Source organism: Harpegnathos saltator, unplaced genomic scaffold, assembly GCF_003227715.2.
Source record: "Harpegnathos saltator strain DR-91 unplaced genomic scaffold, Hsal_v8.6 scaffold17, whole genome shotgun sequence".
Classification (NCBI taxonomy): Eukaryota; Metazoa; Arthropoda; class Insecta; order Hymenoptera; family Formicidae; genus Harpegnathos; species Harpegnathos saltator.
The window spans coordinates 53,008-76,145 of NW_020229950.1; the positions used below are offsets into that span (position 1 = coordinate 53,008).

The 23,138-nt window shown below is 33.8% G+C and overlaps 5 protein-coding genes across 8 annotated transcripts; 1 reads left to right on the forward strand and 4 right to left on the reverse strand.

The window, feature by feature from the left end:
* Positions 1–1,033: 1,033 nt before the first annotated feature.
* On the reverse strand, positions 1,034–5,071 carry LOC105186666 (BTB/POZ domain-containing protein KCTD9). 3 transcript variants are annotated; one of them, XM_025297114.1, is made up of 7 exons: positions 4,867–5,071; positions 4,538–4,659; positions 4,180–4,356; positions 3,776–3,936; positions 3,471–3,697; positions 3,043–3,372; positions 1,034–2,975 (listed from the first exon to the last, which is right to left on the reverse strand). In XM_025297114.1, the coding sequence occupies exons 1-7, from the start codon at positions 4,927–4,929 to the stop codon at positions 2,859–2,861; spliced, it is 1,197 nt and encodes a 398-aa protein (XP_025152899.1). In that variant the 5' UTR covers positions 4,930–5,071; the 3' UTR covers positions 1,034–2,858. The 3 variants fall into 3 exon arrangements, with proteins under 3 accessions (XP_025152899.1, XP_011145335.2, XP_025152900.1); XM_011147033.3 differs by having other exon boundaries at positions 2,859–2,975; positions 4,882–5,070; XM_025297115.1 differs by having other exon boundaries at positions 2,859–2,975; positions 4,872–4,917.
* Positions 5,072–5,824: 753 nt separating this feature from the next.
* LOC105186658 (WD repeat-containing protein 46) lies at positions 5,825–7,931 on the reverse strand. Its single transcript, XM_011147016.3, has 6 exons — positions 7,806–7,931; positions 7,041–7,732; positions 6,648–6,964; positions 6,252–6,576; positions 6,030–6,143; positions 5,825–5,946 (listed from the first exon to the last, which is right to left on the reverse strand). The coding sequence occupies exons 1-6, from the start codon at positions 7,816–7,818 to the stop codon at positions 5,830–5,832; spliced, it is 1,578 nt and encodes a 525-aa protein (XP_011145318.1). The 5' UTR covers positions 7,819–7,931; the 3' UTR covers positions 5,825–5,829.
* Positions 7,932–9,575: 1,644 nt separating this feature from the next.
* LOC105186630 (uncharacterized) lies at positions 9,576–15,107 on the reverse strand. 2 transcript variants are annotated; one of them, XM_011147006.3, is made up of 3 exons: positions 15,056–15,107; positions 10,042–10,241; positions 9,576–9,964 (listed from the first exon to the last, which is right to left on the reverse strand). In XM_011147006.3, exons 2-3 carry the CDS (start codon positions 10,083–10,085, stop codon positions 9,685–9,687), a joined length of 324 nt encoding a protein of 107 aa, XP_011145308.1. In that variant the 5' UTR covers positions 10,086–10,241; positions 15,056–15,107; the 3' UTR covers positions 9,576–9,684. The 2 variants fall into 2 exon arrangements, with proteins under 2 accessions (XP_011145308.1, XP_011145284.1); XM_011146982.3 differs by lacking the exon at positions 15,056–15,107 and having other exon boundaries at positions 10,042–10,775.
* A 1,230-nt stretch (positions 15,108–16,337) lies between these two features.
* LOC112588055 (uncharacterized) lies at positions 16,338–18,286 on the reverse strand. The gene is made up of 2 exons (XM_011146974.2): positions 18,215–18,286; positions 16,338–18,119 (listed from the first exon to the last, which is right to left on the reverse strand). Exons 1-2 carry the CDS (start codon positions 18,256–18,258, stop codon positions 16,682–16,684), a joined length of 1,482 nt encoding a protein of 493 aa, XP_011145276.1. The 5' UTR covers positions 18,259–18,286; the 3' UTR covers positions 16,338–16,681.
* A 3,361-nt stretch (positions 18,287–21,647) lies between these two features.
* LOC105186606 (complex III assembly factor LYRM7) lies at positions 21,648–22,964 on the forward strand. Its single transcript, XM_011146937.3, has 5 exons — positions 21,648–21,782; positions 22,021–22,093; positions 22,190–22,260; positions 22,375–22,456; positions 22,688–22,964. The coding sequence occupies exons 1-5, from the start codon at positions 21,759–21,761 to the stop codon at positions 22,810–22,812; spliced, it is 375 nt and encodes a 124-aa protein (XP_011145239.1). The 5' UTR covers positions 21,648–21,758; the 3' UTR covers positions 22,813–22,964.
* The last annotated feature ends 174 nt before the right edge of the window (positions 22,965–23,138 follow it).

Here is a 23,138-nt window from a genome sequence, read left to right on the forward strand (position 1 = left end):
CCAATTGAAGCAAAAGATTAACACTTCGCGCAAATGACGCTTATTTGGCTCAAATTTCGACATTTTCGTTGCAGTGAAAAACAATGTTATTGATGCAAACGCATACCTTTATGTACTGAATGTTATGACAGATGTCAAAACAAGCTATTAAGCTTCGTTTAGACATTACAGGTTAACGACAGTTCTAGCTATAGCTATTTGCCGCTAAATGGACGGAACTTTCCGATTTACCTAATAGTTAGTAGTTAATTGGAATATAATGAGCTGGTTATAAAAAAGACGCGGCACTATCCGCGACTTACAAAGGGAACGAAATAATATATATGTAACAAATAAATTTATGTATAATTTATATTAAGTCTAATAGTTAATTCTTCCCGATAAAATTTATATAGCTCAGAGCAAAATTTGAAATTGAAATATTCTCTCTTCCTTTTGCGATTTTAAAATGTTGACATTTAACTTTTCGAAATGACATATGGTTTTGGCATTTAATGCACATAAACTCAAATAATCAGTCGCGTTCACGATAACTATCAATAAACTATCAATAAAGAGCGCTATCTATAAGAGCGATAGCTATCAATATTCGATACGCGACTATGAAATAATGTGTAATCTGAAGATGTTAATTGAGAGACGAAAAAAAATTTGCAAATCCGGAGTGCCAGTTGATGAAGCTCAAATTCGGCCAGAGAACCCGCGTTTTTAGGAGTCTTCAAATTACATCGCATGCGCGTATTCGTTTGCTTGTATTCGTAACATTCTTGTGTTTGTAACATTTCAACAGTATATTAAAAATTTCATTGCATCTAGTGTAGTCAATTTTTTTCCATTTTATGTTTCATATTTTTCCTATCGTCGATTAATTAAGTCAGAATTTTCAGATTCTGTTAGGATTCTCGCAATGACGCAAAGTTGTAAGAGCTCCAAAAAAAACACATCAATTAAACAGAAGCATTTAAATTTCTAATGGTTTCTCGAACATCCTTCAGGATTCTCCCTCGGGGCACTTTTGAATTAATAAGATACATCCAGAGAAACGTAAATCTTTACTAATGTAATGCTGGTCAATTTGCTTCGCTCTTTTTCTTTTATATTATACATATATACATGGACTTAACTTATGTAAATTATAAATTAAGTAAAGGACGATGATACACACTCACGCGCGCGCATACGCATATATCAGAGAGTCGCGCTTCGGAATAGAACTTCTCGGAGGGAATGCGAGTCACAACTATGAACTTTTGTTTACGCAATTACTGAGACTCTCGCTTCTAGATGACCGTTCCTAAATTAAGAAGAACGAGACAAGATATCTAAAGCAAGGTAATTAGCAAGTCGCGCGACGTAATATCGCGCTCCTTTGACGCATATATTCCTATATACGAGCTTCGCTCGTATTTATGTCGCTGCATCGACACTCTGTTACATTATAGAGTAATCTCTTTGAAAGGATCCACAAGTACATTGTGAGCAAGATATATTCTTTGATGAGTCCTCGAAGTACCAAGAATCTCTGGGAGACATATTTAATCGTAAAAGTATTTAACATTGGCGGTAATGGAGTATTTGTAAACATTCAATGAGTACAAATATGAGATAAAAATATATTGAATGTTTATAAGTATATATACAAAACGATAACGGTATAATCGTCGATGGGATGATGTCTCGTGCAAAAATAAAAATTCGAATTGTAGAATAATCCTCAGAAACAAGGCATTGTTTGCAAGAAAGGCTACTTTCAAATTGAAAAATTGGATTTTGAAATTAGAATAATGTTAAATACAAATTTATTCATCCTCATATCGAATAAATTTTAAACATAATTCTGCCATTATGTTAGATAAGCATTTGTTTATATTATATAAATTATATTGTTTCTCCTTTCTTAAACTTTTATTTTATAACTTGTTTATCATGATTTTTCTTTCAAAAATTATATCAAAAGGCACATACATCTTTCTTCCGTAACTGTAAAATAGTCCACTGTAATCCGCAAAGTGGGTAAAGTGTTCATTTCCCTTTTCTATTGTAACAGTTTATATGTCTAGCGGAAAATGCTACATTTTTGCATATCTTGTTATTATATATAAAAAAATAATAAAGCCACTTTCGAATAATAAAATTCCATATTTACATGATTTACTTATAGAACACCAAAATTATAATATATTCAAGCGCGTTATTAAAACGAAAAAGTCTATAATAAAGTCGACATATAATCGATCGACGATTAAATGTTTACGTTCAAAATATTCCAACTATTCTGAGTATTCTAATACCAAGTAACTTTTTAATTACTGTTAAAATCAAACTTTCCTCAACTTCGTACAAAATTTAAATTCTTTTAACTTGATATTCCTGATTGTTTCAAGAAATAAGATCTGCAGGATGAAATAATAAAAAATTTACATTAGGACAATTCATGAAACTTCAAAGTAATAAAGGCAAGATATAATTCAATATATTATAAATACTCTGAAATATTTGTTATAATGAAACAAAAACTAAAAAGTAATGTCGAGCTAAATCGTGTCAAAAATATTATCACGTTTTACATATCACCACAATTTACGAATCTTATGGGCAAAATAATAATAAAAAAATATCATAAATGTTAGTTTTCTCTCTCTCCCTTTCTCTTTCTCCCTCCTCCCTTTCTTTATCTGTCTTTTTCTCGTGTCGATAACCTTAATCGTTAATAGAAAACGATTACTTTTCATGATGTCCGTGACACATGAAAAAGTACGCTGTTACAGTACTAGCTGCATTTCGAATTCCTGAAAATCGTCTCAAATATCATTATTATAAGACGAGCTGCAGTGATATACGCAGCACGATATTCATTGTTATCGTATTGTTTGAGACATGTGCAGTGGCGTTAACATCAGCTCAAAAGCAGCGTCTTTTAGATTCGCACCGCGCAAATTCGCGTCCTGAAGATCGGAGCCGGATAAGTCACAACACTGAAAAAAGAAGATTATGTCAACACTGAAGCTAGCAAGGCAACATGTGTAAAATAATGATTGGTACCTCTAAATCGGCGCCAGCCAAAACAGCGGATCTCAAATCGCAATTCCTAAGATTAGCATTTTTTAATGTGGCTACTCGGAGATTTACGGCAGCCATGTTGCTGCCTTCGAGATTAGCACCCTTCAAATTTACACCCTCCATATTCGCTGACAGACCGCCAGGATCCTCGAAATTACACGAGTGTAAATTCGCTGCAGCTAAATTCGCGCACAACATCTTCACGCACACGAGCTGCGCACCTTGCAGATTAGCATGAGATAAATCAGCGCGCTCGAAACAACATCCTGACAAGTTAGCGCCCACCAGACTGCAATGATGCATAACAGCGTACTGCAATCGAGAAACATATAAATATAAACCCATCCAACTAGCGTTATCTTTAAGCGAGTTGAAGCCGTACATGCAACACTGAACTGTTACACATTTACTTTAAAATTAATATTCCTGAGATCTAGCTTCGAAAGATCGGCTCCTACAAAGTCGACTCCCTGAAACCTAAGTTCTGCGTTAGTCGGTGTCGACATGATTGCTTTAAGTACATCCTTGCGAGTTAGAGATATAAGACCATCTTTCTGCAACTCTTCCTTTTCCACCATTGTAGTGAGAATTCGAATGGCTCCTTCAATGCCATAAAAACGTGCCTCCGCCAATACACCTAAATCAGAATGTTAGTTTTATTATGATAAACAGATACCTTGCATCATACTAACAAAAGAAATTTAGGAATATATACCAGCCACATTAACATTAGAATCGAGTATCACCTGACCATGCCTCAAGTAATTTAATAATGGTTCAAAATAAGTGGGACTTCTGTCTATTAAATATGCTCCCTGATAATCTCGTCTGCTTGGCTGCATTGCATGCTCTGCATCTTCAGGCTCTGTAAACATCCTACGTATAACGTTTTTACATTATTATTATATCATTTTAATACAGAACAAATATTCTTTCTCACTCCCTCTCTATTTATCATTCATCAATTTTAACAATTACACTCTATATTTTATCCTGATTTTAATGAAACTTCTTCAATAATGATTCTTCAAGAAATATGCAATTTTTGTTTGAATTCAATATTAATATCAAGCTTAGTTATTCAATATAAACAAAAAATAATAATCAGAGACAGCTTACCTTGCTAGCATACTCATAGGTTCTTTCTTTGTTAAAGTATCCCTAGTTGTGGTAAAATATTTTCCACCTACGTTTAGTGTGATCCATTCTGAATTTCTATTTAACTGATTATGGTTACATATTTTATCCTTGTGTATAAAATCTTCTCCGCTTGAAACATACAAAATGTCATCATCTCTAGGAAAAAGAAAGCAACCTGTTAATGTTATTTAATAGTTGTTGATCAAAGTAAAATATCAAATATAATATGTTCAAGTAATATTTTTGTGATGAAGAAAAATTAAATATGATAGATATTAAGGAATATATCTAAATAAAATATTTTCGCAAATAATTGATAAATAAACAAGTGTTTTACCTTATCAGCTTGATATCATCAATTTCTCCACCTTGGGGTGTAAAGATTCTCTTTGCAGTTATCTCAAATTTTGCACTAGCTGCTGTCAATAATTCGTCTAATGAATGAGTCACCACAAACACCTGTCAAAAAGAACACATATAATGAAATATGAATAAACTATCTTACATTAAATATTACGATAATAACGAGCATTATGTATGAACAATATAACGAAAGTTTAATCACCAAGAAATATATACGATCGAAAGATACTCTAATACAAATATTTATTTTGCAAATAATAAAATAATAATAAAACACAGGATCAAATGCAATTTATTACGGACAATACATGAGACCACCTTGCCGTTGACATCGGTTCCATTCACAAATATGATGACTCTCTTCATAATTGTATCCCGACCAAATTCTCTTGATATATGAAGTTTATAACTAGCATGGACGGAAAACACTATCAAGAATAAACCCAAGTCGATAGCTGGCTATAACAAGTCTAGCCACTAACTTTGCATCCAGCATAGTCAAATACGATACAAAATATATGCTTATAGTGTGGACAGGTGGGGACAGGCGGTAATCGACCGATGACTCGATGTTCGATTCTTCTCTTGTTAAAGAATCGATTATCATCTCAATATTTTCAAATTTAATTACCAGTCTTTTGTTGGACCCCAGGCCGTTGGATGTGGTTTTGGTTTTGATGTAGTTACAAAACTACGCGTAATTTTTTTAATATTGAGGACTGCGTGCGCGGGGTCCCTGTTTGTATCACACTTCTTTGCAACATTCTAATTCCTATTTTCATACTTTTCGTTAAATGGCATTGGGGCGAAACCTTAACCGGTGCCTGTAGCCAGAATTGAGAGAGAGAAAATTTAATTGCCGGGTGCCGGGAGCTAATATTGAGAGAAATTTAATTGCGTGTCATACACACACACACACACAGAAGTCTTATTTAATAATATATTTCACTAAATGTTTATTAAATTTTATTGTTAAACTTTACTAAATATATAATTTCTGTAATATAAGAATAAAATGTTCGTATGAGCTACTTTACTCAAAATAAAGGATTTTTAGCTCTTACAACGTCCTAATATTAAATTATAGTACCAAAAAAATGAAATTCGAGTGGGGAAAACTCGTAGGCAATTCATATCAAATATCTCCGTATATTAAAATAACACTCCATATATTAAAATAGATATTTAATACTGATATATGACAATTATAAATATAATAATTAAATTTTAAAATAAAATTTTCTTATTATATATATTTCTTTATTTTCATAAAAATCTATTTAATACACCATAATCGTTCTGATTTTGCGACTTCTTTGATGTCACTTCTTCTTTCGTTTTTACTTCTTTCGCTTTCACTTCACGAAGCTCTTTGATCATTTCCTGAGAATAATATCAATTTGTAAAATCATATCCCGCTTTATAAATATTAAAAATAAATTGTGACTCATATGCAAAATACTTACTTTATGATTTAAGTCTTTTAATATCTTCTTGGTTTTTATTATCTTTGCAGTACCACCCTTTCCCTTAGCTCTTGTGTGTCGAGGTTTGAAGTCTATCGGCTTTGGTTTAATATACTTGAAAAATAAGTTACGATCGTTAAAATATTTACTTGGTGAATTCGATGGCTATAAAGACATAATTATAAAATGAAATTATCTGTATTTTAATGTATTTTTTCTTACCGAAAGGTTCTTCTTTGCTTCTACTTTGTCTTTCAAAGTAGGTACATCAACCTCCGTTATATCAGTCGAGTCAAGAGTAATAAACTCCGGTTGTATTTTCTCTAAAAGTGTTTTCACCTCCGTTTCTCGTCGCTGCTGTTTATTTTGGAATGGATTAACCTCAAACGCGTCATAGTTCGCTTCAGCACTTCCTGGTACTAGCAGTGACGAGAATTCATTAGCCGTAGAAATACCTAGTACATCTTCATATGGACAAAACCTTGTGCAACACACATTACGTGCAGTCTTATGCCGTATATATGGCTTAAGGTCACCTGAAGTTTCTCTGGTAAAAATAGATATTAAGTTTACAAATAATTCATCAATTATGTTCAACTTAGTTGATTAAAGTATTACCTAAATACTTCCACTACATTACCCATCGCAAAAGCCAGCAGACCACACTGACTGTAAGACATACGGAAAGCAGGGGAACGAAGAAACATATGACTGACTGGTCCTGCTAATTGTCTTATATCCCATAATTTAACAGATTTATCAGCACAACTTGTTGCCATGTAAGTTCCATATGGATGTACAATACATGTCATGATTGGGAATCGATGGCAGAGCATTTTTGCCAATGGTTTATGTTCATTTGGAGACCACATGGACACTACTCCCTTTGAGTCTCCCACACATAGGACTGCATTACTTGGGTTTTGTGTCATGACCTATCATGAATCAATAACTTTTGATAAATATTTAAAATATCATAATTGAAATTAAACTGATTTTTTAAAAACTTACAGATATCCTTCCAACATTTGTATTAAAACGAGCGATAAGCTTGCCTATCGACACATCCAACCAAGCTACATTACCATCCTTGGATCCACTGGCAAGCAAGAAATGATAAGGCAAAAATTCCAATCTGGTTACACCATTCATTCTCTTCAAACAATGCAATTCTACTCCCTGATTGTCATAAACATAAACCCAATCCTTTTGTGCTACTGCAAACATAGTTTCCTGGTGTAACCATGTGACATCATGCACAGATTCCATTACATTTATTTCACAGGCCATTCTCTTAGTCACCCAGTCAAAAGCTGCAACATGACCTTGTTTCCCACCCAGAAGTAAGTGCCTGCCATTTCTAGTATATCTAAAGCAATAGGGGCCAAATTGCAAATCTAGTTTGAATCTTTTGGCCGCACTTGTTATATCTACATTGTCTACAATTTGTTTTTGTCGATATGCAGTAGTGGTTTCTCCAGCTTCAGCTTCTAAAAAACCATGTTCTTCTGTCAGTAATAACTCGTTCCGAGCAGAAGCTTCAGCTGCTTTCAGTATAGCTTGTTCTTTCTTCTTCAGCTTTGTCCTGATTACTTTATTTTTGACTGTAGTTGTTTTTCGTTTCAAGTCAATGCCAGGACCTTTCGAGTGTTTTTCTAAGGCTTCCTTATTTACCGGTGCCTTCCCACGGTAATGATCATTCGCTAAAAGTGGAATTAAAATCACGAATCACAACAGTTTAAAATTATTTTTATATTCTGCTTCAATTCCTCCTACCTGGTCGATTCATTGTCGTTCTTTTTGACTTCTCTTGATGTAAACGAATTTAACCTCTCACACACCATGTGAATCCCTACTGGGCTGCATTCCGTATGCCGGAGCAGCCGGAGTTTCGTCTGGACGAAGCGTGACGTCACGCATCGAGTTGGCCGTTGGTCTGTTCTTTTTAGCTGCACTTAGACATGTTTATCGACATTCGAAATTATCGAATATTCGATATTATTTTTATTTCGATATACAAATATCGGATAGAATAAATATGGAATAAAAAATCGAATAAATATATTTTTTCAGCGTATATTTATTGAATATTTTTTTAAAAGTGATTTTTTTTAATATAAAGCTAAAATTAGTAGCACACGGTGCTTGTTTTCATGTTAGTTTCAGTGACATACTAGAAATGTTACATTCTGATTGGCTGCGTTCAGCAGAACAAAGTGATCAGTGAGCACTTAGTGATTCTCACTCCTGATTGGTAAATACTTCTGGCTCTATGAAGAATTTAAATGAATGCTCCAATCACAGACAATAATCATTAAGCGCTCACTGATCATTTTGTTCTGCTGAACGCAGCCAATATTACATATAACATGCATGTTAGTAGTAATTTCCTATTCAACAATAACAGTTATATTGTTAAGTAGAAAATTACAACTAACATGTACGTTACATGTAATATTAGGCCTGTTCGTTTTGTCTGCACTGTTGAACTGGTGCAACAAGTTGAAGTGAGAAAACCTACGTTTATCTCACTTTAACTTAATGTATCAGTTCAGCAGTGCAGATAAAACGAACAGGCTTATTGTGTTTGCTGGGTTCTTATTGGCTACCGAATTATTCGATATTTATTCGATATTTTGATTGCTTATTCGATATCGATATGAGTACTTTTAAATTTGGCGAATATATTCAAATGCGATATTTTTTTTCGATATCGACATCTCTAGCTGCACTGCGGAACTAGTGCAATAAGTAAAGCCAGCGGCACACGGTGCTCGTTTTTGTACTGGATTGCTTGCTGGATGAAAATGCGTTCTGATTGGCGCATTTCCATCCATCTTCGGAACCCTATTCCTGCGGAGGGGGATACACCCCCACCACAGTGATAGGCCCCCAATCAACTGCCACGTAGGAGTCCCCCTTTGCCCTGAGTTTACAGGGGGGGACCCCTTCACGGGACTGGCCACCATAGCTACGGAGCCGCACCGGCTCCCGAACCAGCTAGCGCTGTTGATCAGGATCCAGTGCGGCTCCGTTGCCAACCCCAGCCCGGTGCTCAGCTCGTTGATCCTGTTCGCCCACAGGTCCTGAGTTCGGGCGCCGTGGCCGAGATTGGCCTGTAGGACCCGGAGCGACGTGAAGGTTAGGCCGTTCACGCCTCCTCCGAGCGCTCTACATCTTCCTCCTCGCAGGGAGAGTCCGTCGGAGTGAATATGTCCACGTCCGACAGCCTCCCCTCCGAGGAGGATTCGGCTATGATGGCCACTACCGACCCGTATACCTCCTCAGAGGCACAGAGAAGCCCTATCTGTTCGACCCCTCCTCTGGGGAGTACGAATGGTCAGAACCTAAGCCCTCTTAATATTTATTAAAGGTTATAGTAAAAAAAAGAATTGAACAATTTTTGTTATTAAATTTTATTTATTAACATAAGGTCAAGTTTTACAAGCATCAAGAACAATAAGAACTTTAGAAACAGAAAAATAAAAACTTTAGATATGACAAATAAGAACTTTAGAAACAAAATAAAAACTTTAGACATGACAAATAAGAACTTTAGAAATAACAATGGCATAAATAGGAATTTAGATATTCAGACTGTCAACAAAATTAAATTACTTTTTAGTGATGGCTTTTAAAAACTGTTGCATAATTGCTATTTTTCCTTGTGTTGCCTTTCTCGCTGTTTCTCCAATTCTTTTAACCAAGCTTCTTTAGCTTGTTTTTTCTTCTCCTTTCCTGCTCTTTCCTCTTTCTTATCTGATATGTAATCATCTAAAACAGCCTCAATTTTCCGTTTATTACATCTTTTTTTTTTTACCATCATTTGTACAAACAGAATCAGATACGATTGCTTGCTAAGCACTTGGTCCAGCTTCTGTAGCAATAACTTTAGGATTTGCCCATCCTGTTTTTCCAAAAATTTCATGCATTCTCTGAAAGAAAAAACATACTTTGATAAATCTTCATCAAATATAACTGAGGAAGAGAAAATTTAAATTAATGTACTTACTTCAAAATATGGCCACGTCTTTCTGTTATTTCCTGACACAGCATTGTGATCTAATATTTTTTTATATTGTTAAGGATTTGAACGCCCCTTCTTCCCGCTTGTAGCGTAGGGCGCCGAACACACGGAGTCACTATGTTCGTGAATCCTCGGTCAGTTCCGGGATCGTTTGTCTCCTGGGCGGATCGTATTGTAGCGTGTCCCTAGATATTGTAGATTGTACGTATTTTGAAGGTTTCTGCATAATTCTAACAGTAGTTCACACAACACGAATTTATACAAGTTTGAAGATTACGCTGCTCATGACATATAAAGCACGATTTAGCGAACATGATCATTTGCATATCGTACGGCTTCATATCACGTTACAACTCCGCTTTGACTAAATATAAAAACTGTTTTTCCGACTTGTTCCAATCCTCCCGACTGAAATTATGAGTTTGCCAAAATTCCGGGTGACTATGTGAAAGCTTTCTTAAAATTTTGCAGATCTCTTCATGATTCGCTTTATGTTCTAATTCGTGATTGTTGCTGCAGTAAAGAATCATGTTGCATGAACGACATGTATTGAAATCTTCAAAATATGGCAACAAGTCTTGCGGACTTCTCTTGCAAGAATGACAAACATTTGGATTGAAGATGTTACTATAAATTTTTGAACTGTCAGTCCATGGTGAAAATAACGGCGATATCTTAAATATATCGATATGTTATGATCTGTTGAAGTTATACCAATATTATTATGTAATGGATATTTACCGAAACATGGTATATGAAATATTAATTTATAAGTATATGCGGAACTCGGTACTTCTTAGCAGGAATAATAAAATTCTGCTTTTACATTTTACGCATATATTTAGCGACTGTTCGGAGAGCACCAAGAAGATATCTATATTATGTTGTTATATTTGTATATCATTACATATTTATTTACACTTTTTGCATGTCTTATAAAACAACAAATAAAATTCTGTTTGAAAATGTAACAAACCTAACTTCTCCTTTATTAAATATTATTACATCAATTCTCATTTATAATTTGTACAAGCGGCTTAAGAAATATCATGATGCTTATGCGTGCTTATTAAATGTCACCAATACAGCCACCGGCATCATACGTCTTCCGCGACATGTATTAATTTCGCTATGATTTTAAGATAATATAAATATATATACACATGCGTGCTTATAAGTGCAGATGGCTGTGTGTTTACTTTACTTTGAACCGTCGAATTTTACTGACTGCTTTTTGCCTTATATAATGCGCCAAAACCGAGCATATTTGCAAAGCGGTTAATTATCATCCATTCCTATCCATCCATTGAAACTATCTCACTAATTATCCATAAGGACGAATTAATAACACTTCCTAGCTAAAAGAAAAATTAACGGGCAATGACTGCGTTCAGTAGAACAAAATGATCAGTGAGCGCTTAGTGATTATTGTCTGTGATTGGAGCATTCTTTTAGATTCTTCATAGACCCAGAAGTATTTACTAATCAGGAGCGAGAATCACTAAGCGCTCACTGATCACTTTGTTCTGCTGAACGCAGCCAATGATTCAGATGCAATGATACTTTCTACATTTTTCGTTTTCTTGACATCAGAATGTAACAATCTCTGGTGGGGAGAGTAATGTCATCTTTGCGTACAATAAATCTATTTTTCTTTCTTGGTGTAATATACCATAATGAACATAATATAATTTTACATAGAACAACATAACGTAAGCAAACTTCTCTATCGAGTGCACTTGTCGAATTAAAAATTTAAGAATCATCATTCAGAGAGAAACAATATGTTAACATTATCTCTTGGCGAAAAGGAAAAAGAAAGAGAAAGAGAGAGAGAGAGAGAGAGAGAGAGAGAGAGAGAGAGAAAGGGAGAAAGAGGGAGGGAGACAAAAAGAGAGAATGTGAGTGCGTGCATACGTGCGTGCGTGCGTGTAACAAAGGATTTTTAAAACTAGTTCCTAACGGTTAAGTTATATTTTAGTGTTCTTCAGATTATTATATTTTTTCCCAATAGAAATGTTCCGTTGACTGTTGAAAAATATCGTCCCGAAAAGACTCTCGATTCTCGGTATTGAGAGAAACTCGATTTGTCTTCCAAGACAGTAAATATAATAAATACATCTCTAACATGCGTGACAGACATATAACCCAAATAACGTAACGGTAGATGGAAAAATAAAATATTAATAACTTAAAAAATAAAATTCAAGTCTTATGTTTATTCTATGAATTTATTGTTCGATGTTTTTTCTGGTACAGAGAGGGTTTTAAAATATATTTTTTAGGGATTATTCAGGTGTTATTAATATAAAAAAATGTAACTTTATCTCAATGCATTCTATATTTTGAAAAATGTATAATTCATTTATGGAAATAAATTTATATTTATAATCTTGTCAATTTTTACATCACCTCTTACGTTATTGTTACAATAATGTTACAAGACTGATATTTTATATATATACGAATGTTTTACGAGATATGAAACAGCAAATTTATCAAATTAATTCTTATGTGGAACTTGCCAAATAAAGTAAAGGAACAAATTTTTTACATTGACTGCAATTCGAAACCACATTAGGTGTACCGCTGTTCAAACATATCATTCATGATGTATATTTTTATTTTTATCTGTTATAATAATGATCTTCAAAAATTCAATCTCACAAAAGTTAATACCAATATAAAGGACCTGCACTATCATTCCGGTTCATTATGTGAGTTGAATAAATTTTTTAAACCCTTAAAAATAACTAAAAACTTATTACGATAAAACACGTCATCGTCCTCCAAGTTCCTGTATGCCCTAAGAGAACTAAATTTATTTTCGATTGGTGTTAAATCTAATGTTGTACGTAGAATTTTATTTAACTCCTGCCTGTTCTTTTCGAATTTGGATTTTGATCCGGCGGTTACAACAAATGGACAAGACTGACTCTTTAATTTTGAAATTATTTCCGCTCCTAAATCCCAGTCACTAAAATCTGCTTCAAATGCTATAATTACATTTGGTGAATTACATGAAAGTATCATGTTAGCATAATCGCGTAAGTGCAGACGATAACTTTGTACTTCGAATTTTTTCTGACACAGTGTGCAGATCGAACAAAGATTAACATTTACGCGTATGGTCTGCATTTCTGATCCTATCAGTATAACTTCTAGATGCTTTAATTCTCCTGAAAACATATGTAGCATAATTTCCCAGGCTAGTATATATTGTGCATCTAAATTATTTGCGACTATTATATGAATAACATAATGCTCATTTTGTATATCTTTTACGTGGAGATGATAGTTCATTATTCCATGATATAGTGTCAACGGTCCTGATAGGTAATCAGAATAGAATTTCTTTAAATGATCAGATTTATAATTCATAAATGTTTCAATGAATTGTTGCATGTTAACAACGTTATGTATAGTGACTGAATTAGCTTGAGTGAATCTAAAGTAAGACAATGATGTAGATTGTATGTATTTATCTGTTCCGAGACACGACTTCAATTTGGCGCAATTTGTAATATGATGATATATCAAAACTTCTGCATGATTCGAACAATAGTTCACGCAGTAGCACTCCGTACAAGTTTGAAGATTACGTTGCTCGTGACAAATAAAACACGATTTAGCAAACATGATCATCTGTACTTCGTACGGCTTCATATCACGTTGCAACTCCACTTTGACTATACGTAAAAGGTCTTTCCTCGACTTGACCCAATCCTCCCGTCTGAAATTATGAGTTTGCCAGAATACCGGGTGACTATGTGAAAGCTTCCCCAAAATTATGCAGATCTCTTCATGATTTGCTTTATGTTCTAATTCGTGATTGCTGCTACAGTAAAGAATCATGTTGCACGAACGACACGTATTGAAATCTTCAAAATGTGCCCGTGATGATTTCGGATCCCTCTTGCAAATATGACAAATATTTGGGTTGAAGAAGTCGCTATAAATTTTTGAACGACTATGAATCCATGGTGAAAATTGTGGCAGTATCTCATACATACCGATGTTACGATTTTCTTGTTGACGAGACGAAGACATTCTTCTATTGAAGATACGTCAATATTTTAATGTAATGGATATTTGCGGAAAGACGTTCTGCGTAATATTAATTTATAAGTAATGTGCGGAATTCGGTATTTCTTAGTGACAATAATAAAATTCTGCTTTCACAGTTTACGCAGACACTAAGAGACTGTTCGGAGAACACCAAGAAGATATATATAGTCTATTGATATATCTGTATAATTACATGTTTATTTACCTTTTGCCATCTGAAGAAGCAGCAAATGAAATTGTCTATGAAAATGTAACGAATCTATCTTCTCCTTTATTATATATTATTACATCAATTCCCATTTACCATTTATAATTTATAATTTATATTAAGCGGCTTAATAAATAACGTGATGCGCTTATTAAACGTCAATAATACAGAGTATCCCATTTTAATGTCCCACTCTAAATAACTCTTCAGTATTGAAGTTTCAAGGAAAATAATCTGAATAAAAATTGTAAGGATTTAAGTGAGCTACCTTATGATGACCTTGACTTTGACCTTGACTTCTATTTTCAAGGTCATTTGAAGATCAACTTGCATTTTTTAAATGGTAACCCTTATTTTTTATTACACTGCATTTTTTCTACTAGCTAATTTGAACAACTTTTGTCTAAAAAATTTTTTACTTGTCTAATATTTTTTGAGATATTTGAGATATTTGACTTGATAATTTTTTCAATATTTAACTTACGATATTTCGTTAACTATTTGTCGGAAGAAAAAGTGCTAGACTTTCTTGCTTTATTTAATCTCAAGAATATATTGTTACAATAGCACCTTGACTTTTGTTAACTCACTCACTGATTTTTGAAAATTTCAAAATCATCAAATTTAAAAAGATATGCCAATATTTTGATGTAATGGATATTTATGTTATATATAATATTAATATGTAATATTAATTTATAAATAAAGTGCGGCTCTTGTTACCTCTTAGCGGGAATAATAAAATTCTGCTTGCACGGGTTACGCATACACTTAGCGACTATTCGGAGAGCACCAAGAAGGTATCTACATCTTATGTTGTTATATTTGTGTATCATTACATGTTTATTTATACTTTTTGCATGTCTCAAGAATTAGCAAACGAAATTGTCTTTGAAAAGATAACAAACCTAATTTCTTCTTTATTATATATTATTGCAGCAATTTCCATTTATAATTTGTATTGGCTTAATAAATATCGTGATGCGCTTATTAAACGTCAGCAATATAGCCACCACATCATATGTCCCCCACATCATGTATTAATCTGGCTACGATTTCGAGGCAATATAAACGCACACAAACGCATACGCGCGCCTGTTTATGTCTACAAAAGCGTATATATTTGTTTTACTTTGAATTCACGCCGAATTCCACGGGTTACTTTTTGCCTTATGGAATACGCAAAGCCGAGCGTATTTGCAAAGCGGTTAATTCTCATCCATTTCTATCCATCCATTGAAACCCTTTCACTAATTATCCAAAAGGACGAACGCACTTCTTAGTTGGGAGAAGAATTAACGCGCAACAATTCCGACCCAATGACATTTTGTACATTTTTCGTTTTCTTGAAATCAAAATGTAACAATGTCTGGTAGGAAGAGTAGTGTCATTCTTGCATGCAATACGTCTACTTTTCTTTGTGTGTATAGTATACCATAATGAACGTAATATAATTTTACATAATACAACATAACGTAAACGAACTTCTCCATGAAATGCATTTGTCGAATTGCATTGAAATTTAAGAATCATTATTCAGAAAGAATAAATATGTTAACATTATCTCTTGACAAAAGAGAAAGAGAGAGAGAGAGAGAGAGAGAGAAAGTAACAAAGGATTTTTAAAACTACTTTCTAACGGTTAAGTTACATTTCAATGTTTTTCAGATTATTATATTTTTTTCCGTGAAGCGTTATGTCCTGTTCACTGTTAGAAAATATCGTCAGTAAGAGACTCTCGATTCTCAATACTGAAACTCGAATTGTCTTCCAAGATAATAAATATAATAAACATGTCTTTACCATTCTTGATAGACGTAGAAACTAAATAACATAACGATAGATGGATAAATAAAACGTTAATAGGTTAGAAAATAAAATTCGAATCCTACGTCTATTCCAAGAATTTATTGTTCGATGTTTTTTCTGATACAAAAAGGGTTTCAAAATATATCTTTAGGGAATTATTCAGGTGTTATTACTATAAAATATGTAACTCTATCTCGATGCATCCTATATTTTAAAAAATGTATAATTTATTTATGGAAATGAAATTATATATGTAATCTGGTCAATTAGTATATCACCTCTTGCACTGTTACAGTAATCTTACAAGACTGACATTTTATACATATACGAGGAAGTTTTACGAGATATTATACAGCAAATTTATCAAATTAATTCTTATGTGGAACTTGACGAATAAAGTAAAGGAATCAATTTTTTACATTGACTGCAATTCGAAACCAACACTAGGTATACTGCTGTTGAAAAATATTGTCAATGATGTATATTTTTATTTTTATGTATTATAATAATGATCTTCAAAAATTCAATCTCGCGAAAGTTTTATCGGTATGAAAGACCTGCGTCATCATTAACCGGTTCATTCCCAGCGAGAAATGACTCGTCGATCGACATCGTTTCGACGTCGATCGACGAATCATTTTTCGCAGGGTTATATAAATTGAATAACTCACTTAAACTCTTAAAAATAATTAGAAGCTTATTACGATAAGACATGTTATTGTCCTCGAAATTCCTATATGCTCTAAGAGAACTAAATTTATTTTCGATTGGTGTTAAATCTAATGTTGCACACAAGATTTTATTTAACTTCTGTGTGTTCCTTTCGAATTTGGAATACGATCCGGCCGTTACAACAAATGGACATGATTGTCTCTTTAATTTTGAAATTATTTCCTCTCCTAGATCCCAATCACTAAAATCTGCTTCAAATGCTACAATTACATTTGGTGGCTTACAGGAAAGAATGTCGTTAGCATAATCGCAAAAAGTCATGCGATAACTTTGTACCTCGAATTTTCTGTTAAGTTTTTTACACACCTCACAAAGTTCGACATTTACGTATTCAGCCTGCATTTCTGATCCTATCAGTACAACTTTTAGATGTTTTAATTTATAAGATAAAGTATGTAACATTATTTCCCAGGCTAGTATATAATGTGCATCTAAAATATTTGCAACTATTATATGAACAACATAGTGCGGACCTTCTAAATGTAGATTCTCATTCTTTATTTCATAATAAAGTGTCAACGGTCCTGATAGGTAATCAGAATAGAATTTGTTTATATGATCATGGTAATTCGCAAATGTTTCAATGAAATGTTGCATGTTAACAATATTTTGTATAGTGACTGAATCAACCAGACGGAATCTAAGATAAGACAATTTTGCAAATCGTAGGTATATATCTGTTTTGAGGCACGACTTTAATTTGGCGCAATTTAAATTGTAGTGATTTTTCAAATCTTTTACATGATTCGAACAATAGTTCACGCAATAACACTTCGTACAAGTTTGGAGTTTACGCTGTTCATGACAAATAAAACACGATTTAGTGAACATGATCATCTGCACTTCGTCCAGCTTCATATCACGTTGCATCTCTGCTTTGACTAATTGTAAAAGCTGTTTCCTCGACTCGATCCAATCTTCCCAACTAAAATTATGAGTTTGCCAAAATACCGGGCGACTATGTAAAAGCTTCCACAAAATTTTGCATATCTCTTCATGATTCGTATAACACTCCGATTTGTGATTGTTGGTACAGTAAACCATCATGTTGCACGAACAATTTGTATTGTAATTGTCATCATAGAACGCCGATATTTTCGAACCTTTCTTGCAAAAATGACAAATATTTGGATTAAAGAAATCGCGATATGTTCTTAGAGAATTGTCATACCATGATGAAAATAACGCCGGTATCTCAGACATGTTGATATTGCGATCTTCTTGTTGACGAGACAGCGACATTTTTCTGTACAACATATGCCAATATTTTGTTGTAATGGATATTTACGAAAACATGTTATACGTGATATTTATATATAAGTAATATGCGGCACTCGTTACCTCTTAGCGGGAATAATAAAATTCTGCTTGCACGGGTTACGCATATAGTTAGCGACTGTTTGGGGGTACCAAGAAGATATCTACATATTATGTTATTGTATTTGTGTATCATTACATGTTTATTTATACTTGTTGCATGTATCAAGAAGCAACAAACGGAATTGTCTTTGAAAATGTACGAACCTTACTTTTCGTTTATTAAATATTATTATATCAATTTCCATTTATAATTTATATTAATTGGCTTAATATAAATATGGTGATGCGTGTATTAAAGCCATCGGCATCATAGATCTCCCTCAGCATATATTAATCTCACTACGATTTCCAAACAATATAAACGCATACACACATGCGTGCTTATAAGTGCAAAGGGCTGTGTATTTACTTTACTTTGAATCGTCGAATTCCACAGACTGCTTTCTACCTTATGGAATGCGCAAAGCCAAGCGTATTTATAAAGGTTAATTATCATCTATTCCTATCCATCCATTAAAACTATCTCACTAATTATCCAAAAGGACGAACGCATTTCCTAGCTAAAAGAAAAATTAACAGGCAATGATTCGGATGCAATGATACTTTCTACATTTTTCGTTTTCTTGACATCAGAATGTAAAAATTTCTGGTGGGAAGGGTAATGTCATTCTTGTGTACAATAAATATATTTTTCTTTATTGGTGTAGTATATCATAATGAACATAACGACAGTAGTTAACTTACTGACTTTTGGAAATTTCGAAATCATCAAATGAATAAAAATCAGAGTACTATTGTACGATATATTCTTGGGACCAAATAGAGCAAAAAAGTGTCGTACTTTTTCTTCCGATAAATAGTTAGCGAGATATCGTAAGTTAGATATTGAAAAAGTTATCAGGTTTTCCTGAAATATCTAAAAAAATATTAGGCAAATAAAAAAAATGTTTTAGACGAAAATTGTTCAAATTAATTGGCAGAAAAAGGTGTAATAAAAAATAAGGGTTTTTGTTTAAGATTCTTATGTTGACTATGATCGAACTTTTTAAGGTCATACCAAGATCAGATAGATATTCATCATCTAATAGATTTTTTAAGCTCTATTCCTTTTATTTAAAACATTTTTCCAAGAAATCAATATTTTCCAAGATTTTCAACCGTGCGGAACTTTTTGCCAATACTGTATATGTCGTTTGCTATAAAGGCTGCGTTCCGATATTCACTGCCAGCACTGAAATTCTATAATACATGTGACACAAACTATATATTTTCAGTTACTGGCAGTGAATTTCGGAACGCAGCCTACTACCCGTATTTATATGGTCTGTTCTTTTTAGCTGCATTGCAGAACTAGTGCAATAAGTTAGAATGAGACAACTATATTTTTTCTCACTTTAACTTATTGCACCAATTCAGTAGTGCAATTAGAAAGAACAGACCATCTGTCAGGCTTTATATCTGAGGCCTCCTTATATTCATCTTTAGATGCTGCACGGATTATTTTATTGGCTACAGACTATCTGAAGATAAACTTAAGGAAGCCTTAAATATAAGGCCTGACTAACACTCGTATTCACAGTCAGGCCTTATATTGGGTTAAGTAAAAAGTTTTGAGCGTTTTCCGCAAGATGGCTTTAGTGAGGTCATATCTCACGATGTATACGTCGCATCTGGTCATTCTATATTACGACTTAAAGGTGATATAACGCTTTAAAAAAAGTTCTTTGACAGTTTTGTATTTGGTGAAGCCAGTTGTGTGTTGTTAGAGCGTTCCAAAATGGAGGTAAAAAAGAGAAAATTCGATACATTCTTCAGTACCACTACGACCAAAGGGAAAAAGCGGAGCAGGCGGCCAAAAAAATTTGTGCTGTTTATGGACCCAATACAGTATCGAATGCAACAGCAAAGCGGTGATTCCAACGATTCCGTTCTGGTAATATGGACGTCGAAGATGAGACACACTCTGGTAGGCCAATTGTCGAAAATGTCGATAAAATCATGGAAATCGTCGAGTCGGACCGGCATACGAGCACTTATTCCATTGCCCAGGAACTGAAGATTAGCCAGAAAACCGTTTGGAACCATTTGCATAAGGCTGGTCTCAAGAAGAAGCTCGGTGTATGGGTGCCACACGAACTGACGCAAAAGAACCTTTTGGACCGAATTCATGCCTGCGATTCTTTGCTGAAGCGTAACGAAATCGACCCATTTTTTAAGCGGATGGTGACTGGCGATGAAAAATGGGTCACATACGAGAACAACAGGCGAAAAAGATCGTGGTCCAAGCGCGGTGAGCCGGTCCAAACGATCGCCAAGTCCGGATTAACGGCCAAGAAGGTTTTACTGTGTGTTTGGTGGGATTGGAAGGGAATCATTCACTATGAGCTGCTCCCATCGGGCCAATCACTCAATTCGGACCTACACTGTCAACAACTGACCAGATTGAAGCAGGCGATCGACGAAAAGCGGCCAGAATTGGCCAATAGGAAGGGTGTTGTGTTCCATCAAGACAATGCCAGGCCGCACACATCTTTGACGACGCGCCAGAAGCTCTGAGAGCTTGGATGGGAGGTTATATCGCACCCGCCGTATAGCCCAGATCTGGCTCCAAGCGATTATCACCTTTTCAAGCATTTGAAAAATTTTCTTGATGGTACAAAACTGGCCTCAAGAGAAGCTTGTGAAAATGAGCTGGTCAAGTTTTTTATCAATAGGGACGAGGACTTCTTCAATCGCGGAATTATGAAATTGCCTTCAAAATGGACAAAAGTTATCGAACAAAACGGCGCATATTTGATCTAAATCCGATAATCCTAACTTTGTTAATTTCATCGTCGAAATAAAGAGAAAAACGCTCAGAACTTTTTACTTCACCCAATATTTAAGACTTCCTTAAATTTATCTTCAGATGGTCTATAGCCAATAAAATAATCCGTACAGTATTTAAAGATGGATATAAGGAAGCCTCAAATATAAGGCCTGACTATGAATACGGGTATATGAATACAGATGTAAAGCCAGCGGCACACGGTGCTTGTTTTCGTGCTGGATTGCTTGCTGGATGAAAATACTGCATTCTGATTAGTGCATTTCCATTCATCTTCGGAAATGTACCAATCAGAACGCAGTATTTTCATCCAGCAAGCAATCCAGCACAAAAACAAGCACCGTGTGTCGCTGGCTTAAGGCTCACTAACCTTTTGGCTGTATTCCAATATTCACTGCCAGTACTGAAAATCTATAATATACGTGACACAAACTATATATTTTCAGTACTGGCAGTGAATTTTGGAACACAGCCTATAACTAAAACCAAAGTTTCTGAAATTGATTTCGGAACAGGCCGAAATTGATTTCGGAACATAAAAACAGTTATAAATATATGGTCTGTTCTTTGTAGCTGCACTGTTGAACTGGTGCAATAAGTTAAAGTGAGACAAACATAGGTTTTCTCACTCTAGCTTATTGCACCAGTTCAGCAGTGCAGCTACGAAGAACAGACTAATATATACACATGTATATATATGCTTTCTTATAATAAATAATATTTGAGGAAGTTATTGAAATGGGTGACCCCCTTCGACAAGAGGTTACTTATTGATGAATATTTTTATATGTGATTATATCTTTACGTAAGGTTACGTCGTGATTGTCAATTTTAGGTTATTCATTAAGATTTCTTTCCATATACTTCCATATACTTCCATATTTTCTAATAACCAAACAATGACATAAGCTATTTGTTCGTGATTTTCAGAGATTACAATTACATAATTTTATTCCTTCTTTTTATTCCTTCATTTATTAATCTTTACCAATGCTTTCAGGTATTGCGAATATTTAAGCAGCTTCACAGAACGCGACTAAAAACGTTTAAAAATGATGAACATGCATTGCGAGGTAATTGCATTTTATTGATGACATTCTATTTACATCAAGTTAATTCCTATGTGCGGGGTCTGTTCTTAATAAGTAATGTTTTATTGTTTCCTGTAGTGGTAAGAAACAAGATAAATGAAGAATATAGAAAATATAAAAGTGTTACAAACAAAGCAGCTATTGAAGAGGTATACTTGTGCAAAGTTTTAATATACATAATGATTTATAATTTATATATAAAATATTGTAAAGAGATCATTTAACTTAATATAATATAAATATTCTAATTATTACTGTTTCAGTTAAACAAATTTGCACAGGAAGTTGAACATGAAGTGCGTACAACTGTTATACAAGTAGTTGAAACAACACCTGGTAGAGTAGGTAATAAATATGAATTATAATTACAGAATGTATATATATATATATATATATATATATATGGATATTAAGTTAAAACTATAAGATATAAATAATATATAATTATTAATGATATAAATAATCCATAGTTGATAATTATGGAATTGTTCATCTTGAATATGTACCACAAATTTTATATAATTAAAATCTATATTATCTACATAATAAATTATAATACTAAAATATATATTTCAGAACTGCGACTTACTCCAGATGTTCTGTTGGATAATGTACCATACAAAGATCAAGAAGATAATAATTTAAGCAAAGAAAAAAAACCAAGCAGGTTAACATCCAAGAGATCAAAGGATACTAAATGACGCAAATCAAAAGCATTTTATAGTTGTACATTGTGACTAATTAATTATTTAGAATTATTGTAATATTTGTAAATACCACACTAGCTACATACTGTATATGGGCATGTATATAATAAATGTACAAGGATAGAATATGCCTTGCTACATTACTAGCTGTGACTAAAGGATTAGCATAATCTGAATGCATAATTAAATTAACCTTTATTTACAGCGATAAATTACAATGGGCATGCAAGATATGTACAAGTTTTTGTTATCTAAGTCGGGTCCTTCGTTTTCACTGCCTCAGGCTGCATCTACATCAGTCTGATCCATATTTCGTTTAT

Coding starts and splice junctions, on each gene's coding strand:
- LOC105186666 (XM_025297114.1), bottom strand. CDS start 4,929: ATGAAGAGAGTCATCATATTTGTGAATGGAACCGATGTCAACGGCAAG. Junction 4,660..4,866: donor GCAAGGTGGTCTCATGTATT/GTCCGTAATAAA, acceptor TCTTTTTGACAG/GTGTTTGTGGTGACTCATTC. Junction 3,373..3,470: donor TCAGGAATATTAATTTTAAA/GTAAATGTGTAA, acceptor TCTCGATTGCAG/TACGCTGTTATGCATCATTG.
- LOC105186658 (XM_011147016.3), bottom strand. Junction 6,577..6,647: donor AATGTAGTGGAAGTATTTAG/GTAATACTTTAA, acceptor TATTTTTACCAG/AGAAACTTCAGGTGACCTTA. Junction 5,947..6,029: donor TAAAAGACTTAAATCATAAA/GTAAGTATTTTG, acceptor TATTATTCTCAG/GAAATGATCAAAGAGCTTCG.
- LOC105186630 (XM_011147006.3), bottom strand. CDS start 10,085: ATGCTGTGTCAGGAAATAACAGAAAGACGTGGCCATATTTTGAA. Junction 9,965..10,041: donor AGACGTGGCCATATTTTGAA/GTAAGTACATTA, acceptor TTTTTCTTTCAG/AGAATGCATGAAATTTTTGG.
- LOC112588055 (XM_011146974.2), bottom strand. CDS start 18,258: ATGCGTAACCCGTGCAAGCAGAATTTTATTATTCCCGCTAAGAG. Junction 18,120..18,214: donor TTTATTATTCCCGCTAAGAG/GTAACGAGTGCC, acceptor TATGTTGTACAG/AAAAATGTCGCTGTCTCGTC.
- LOC105186606 (XM_011146937.3), top strand. CDS start 21,759: ATGGGTGACCCCCTTCGACAAGAG. Junction 22,261..22,374: donor ACAAAGCAGCTATTGAAGAG/GTATACTTGTGC, acceptor TTACTGTTTCAG/TTAAACAAATTTGCACAGGA. Junction 22,457..22,687: donor AACAACACCTGGTAGAGTAG/GTAATAAATATG, acceptor TATATATTTCAG/AACTGCGACTTACTCCAGAT.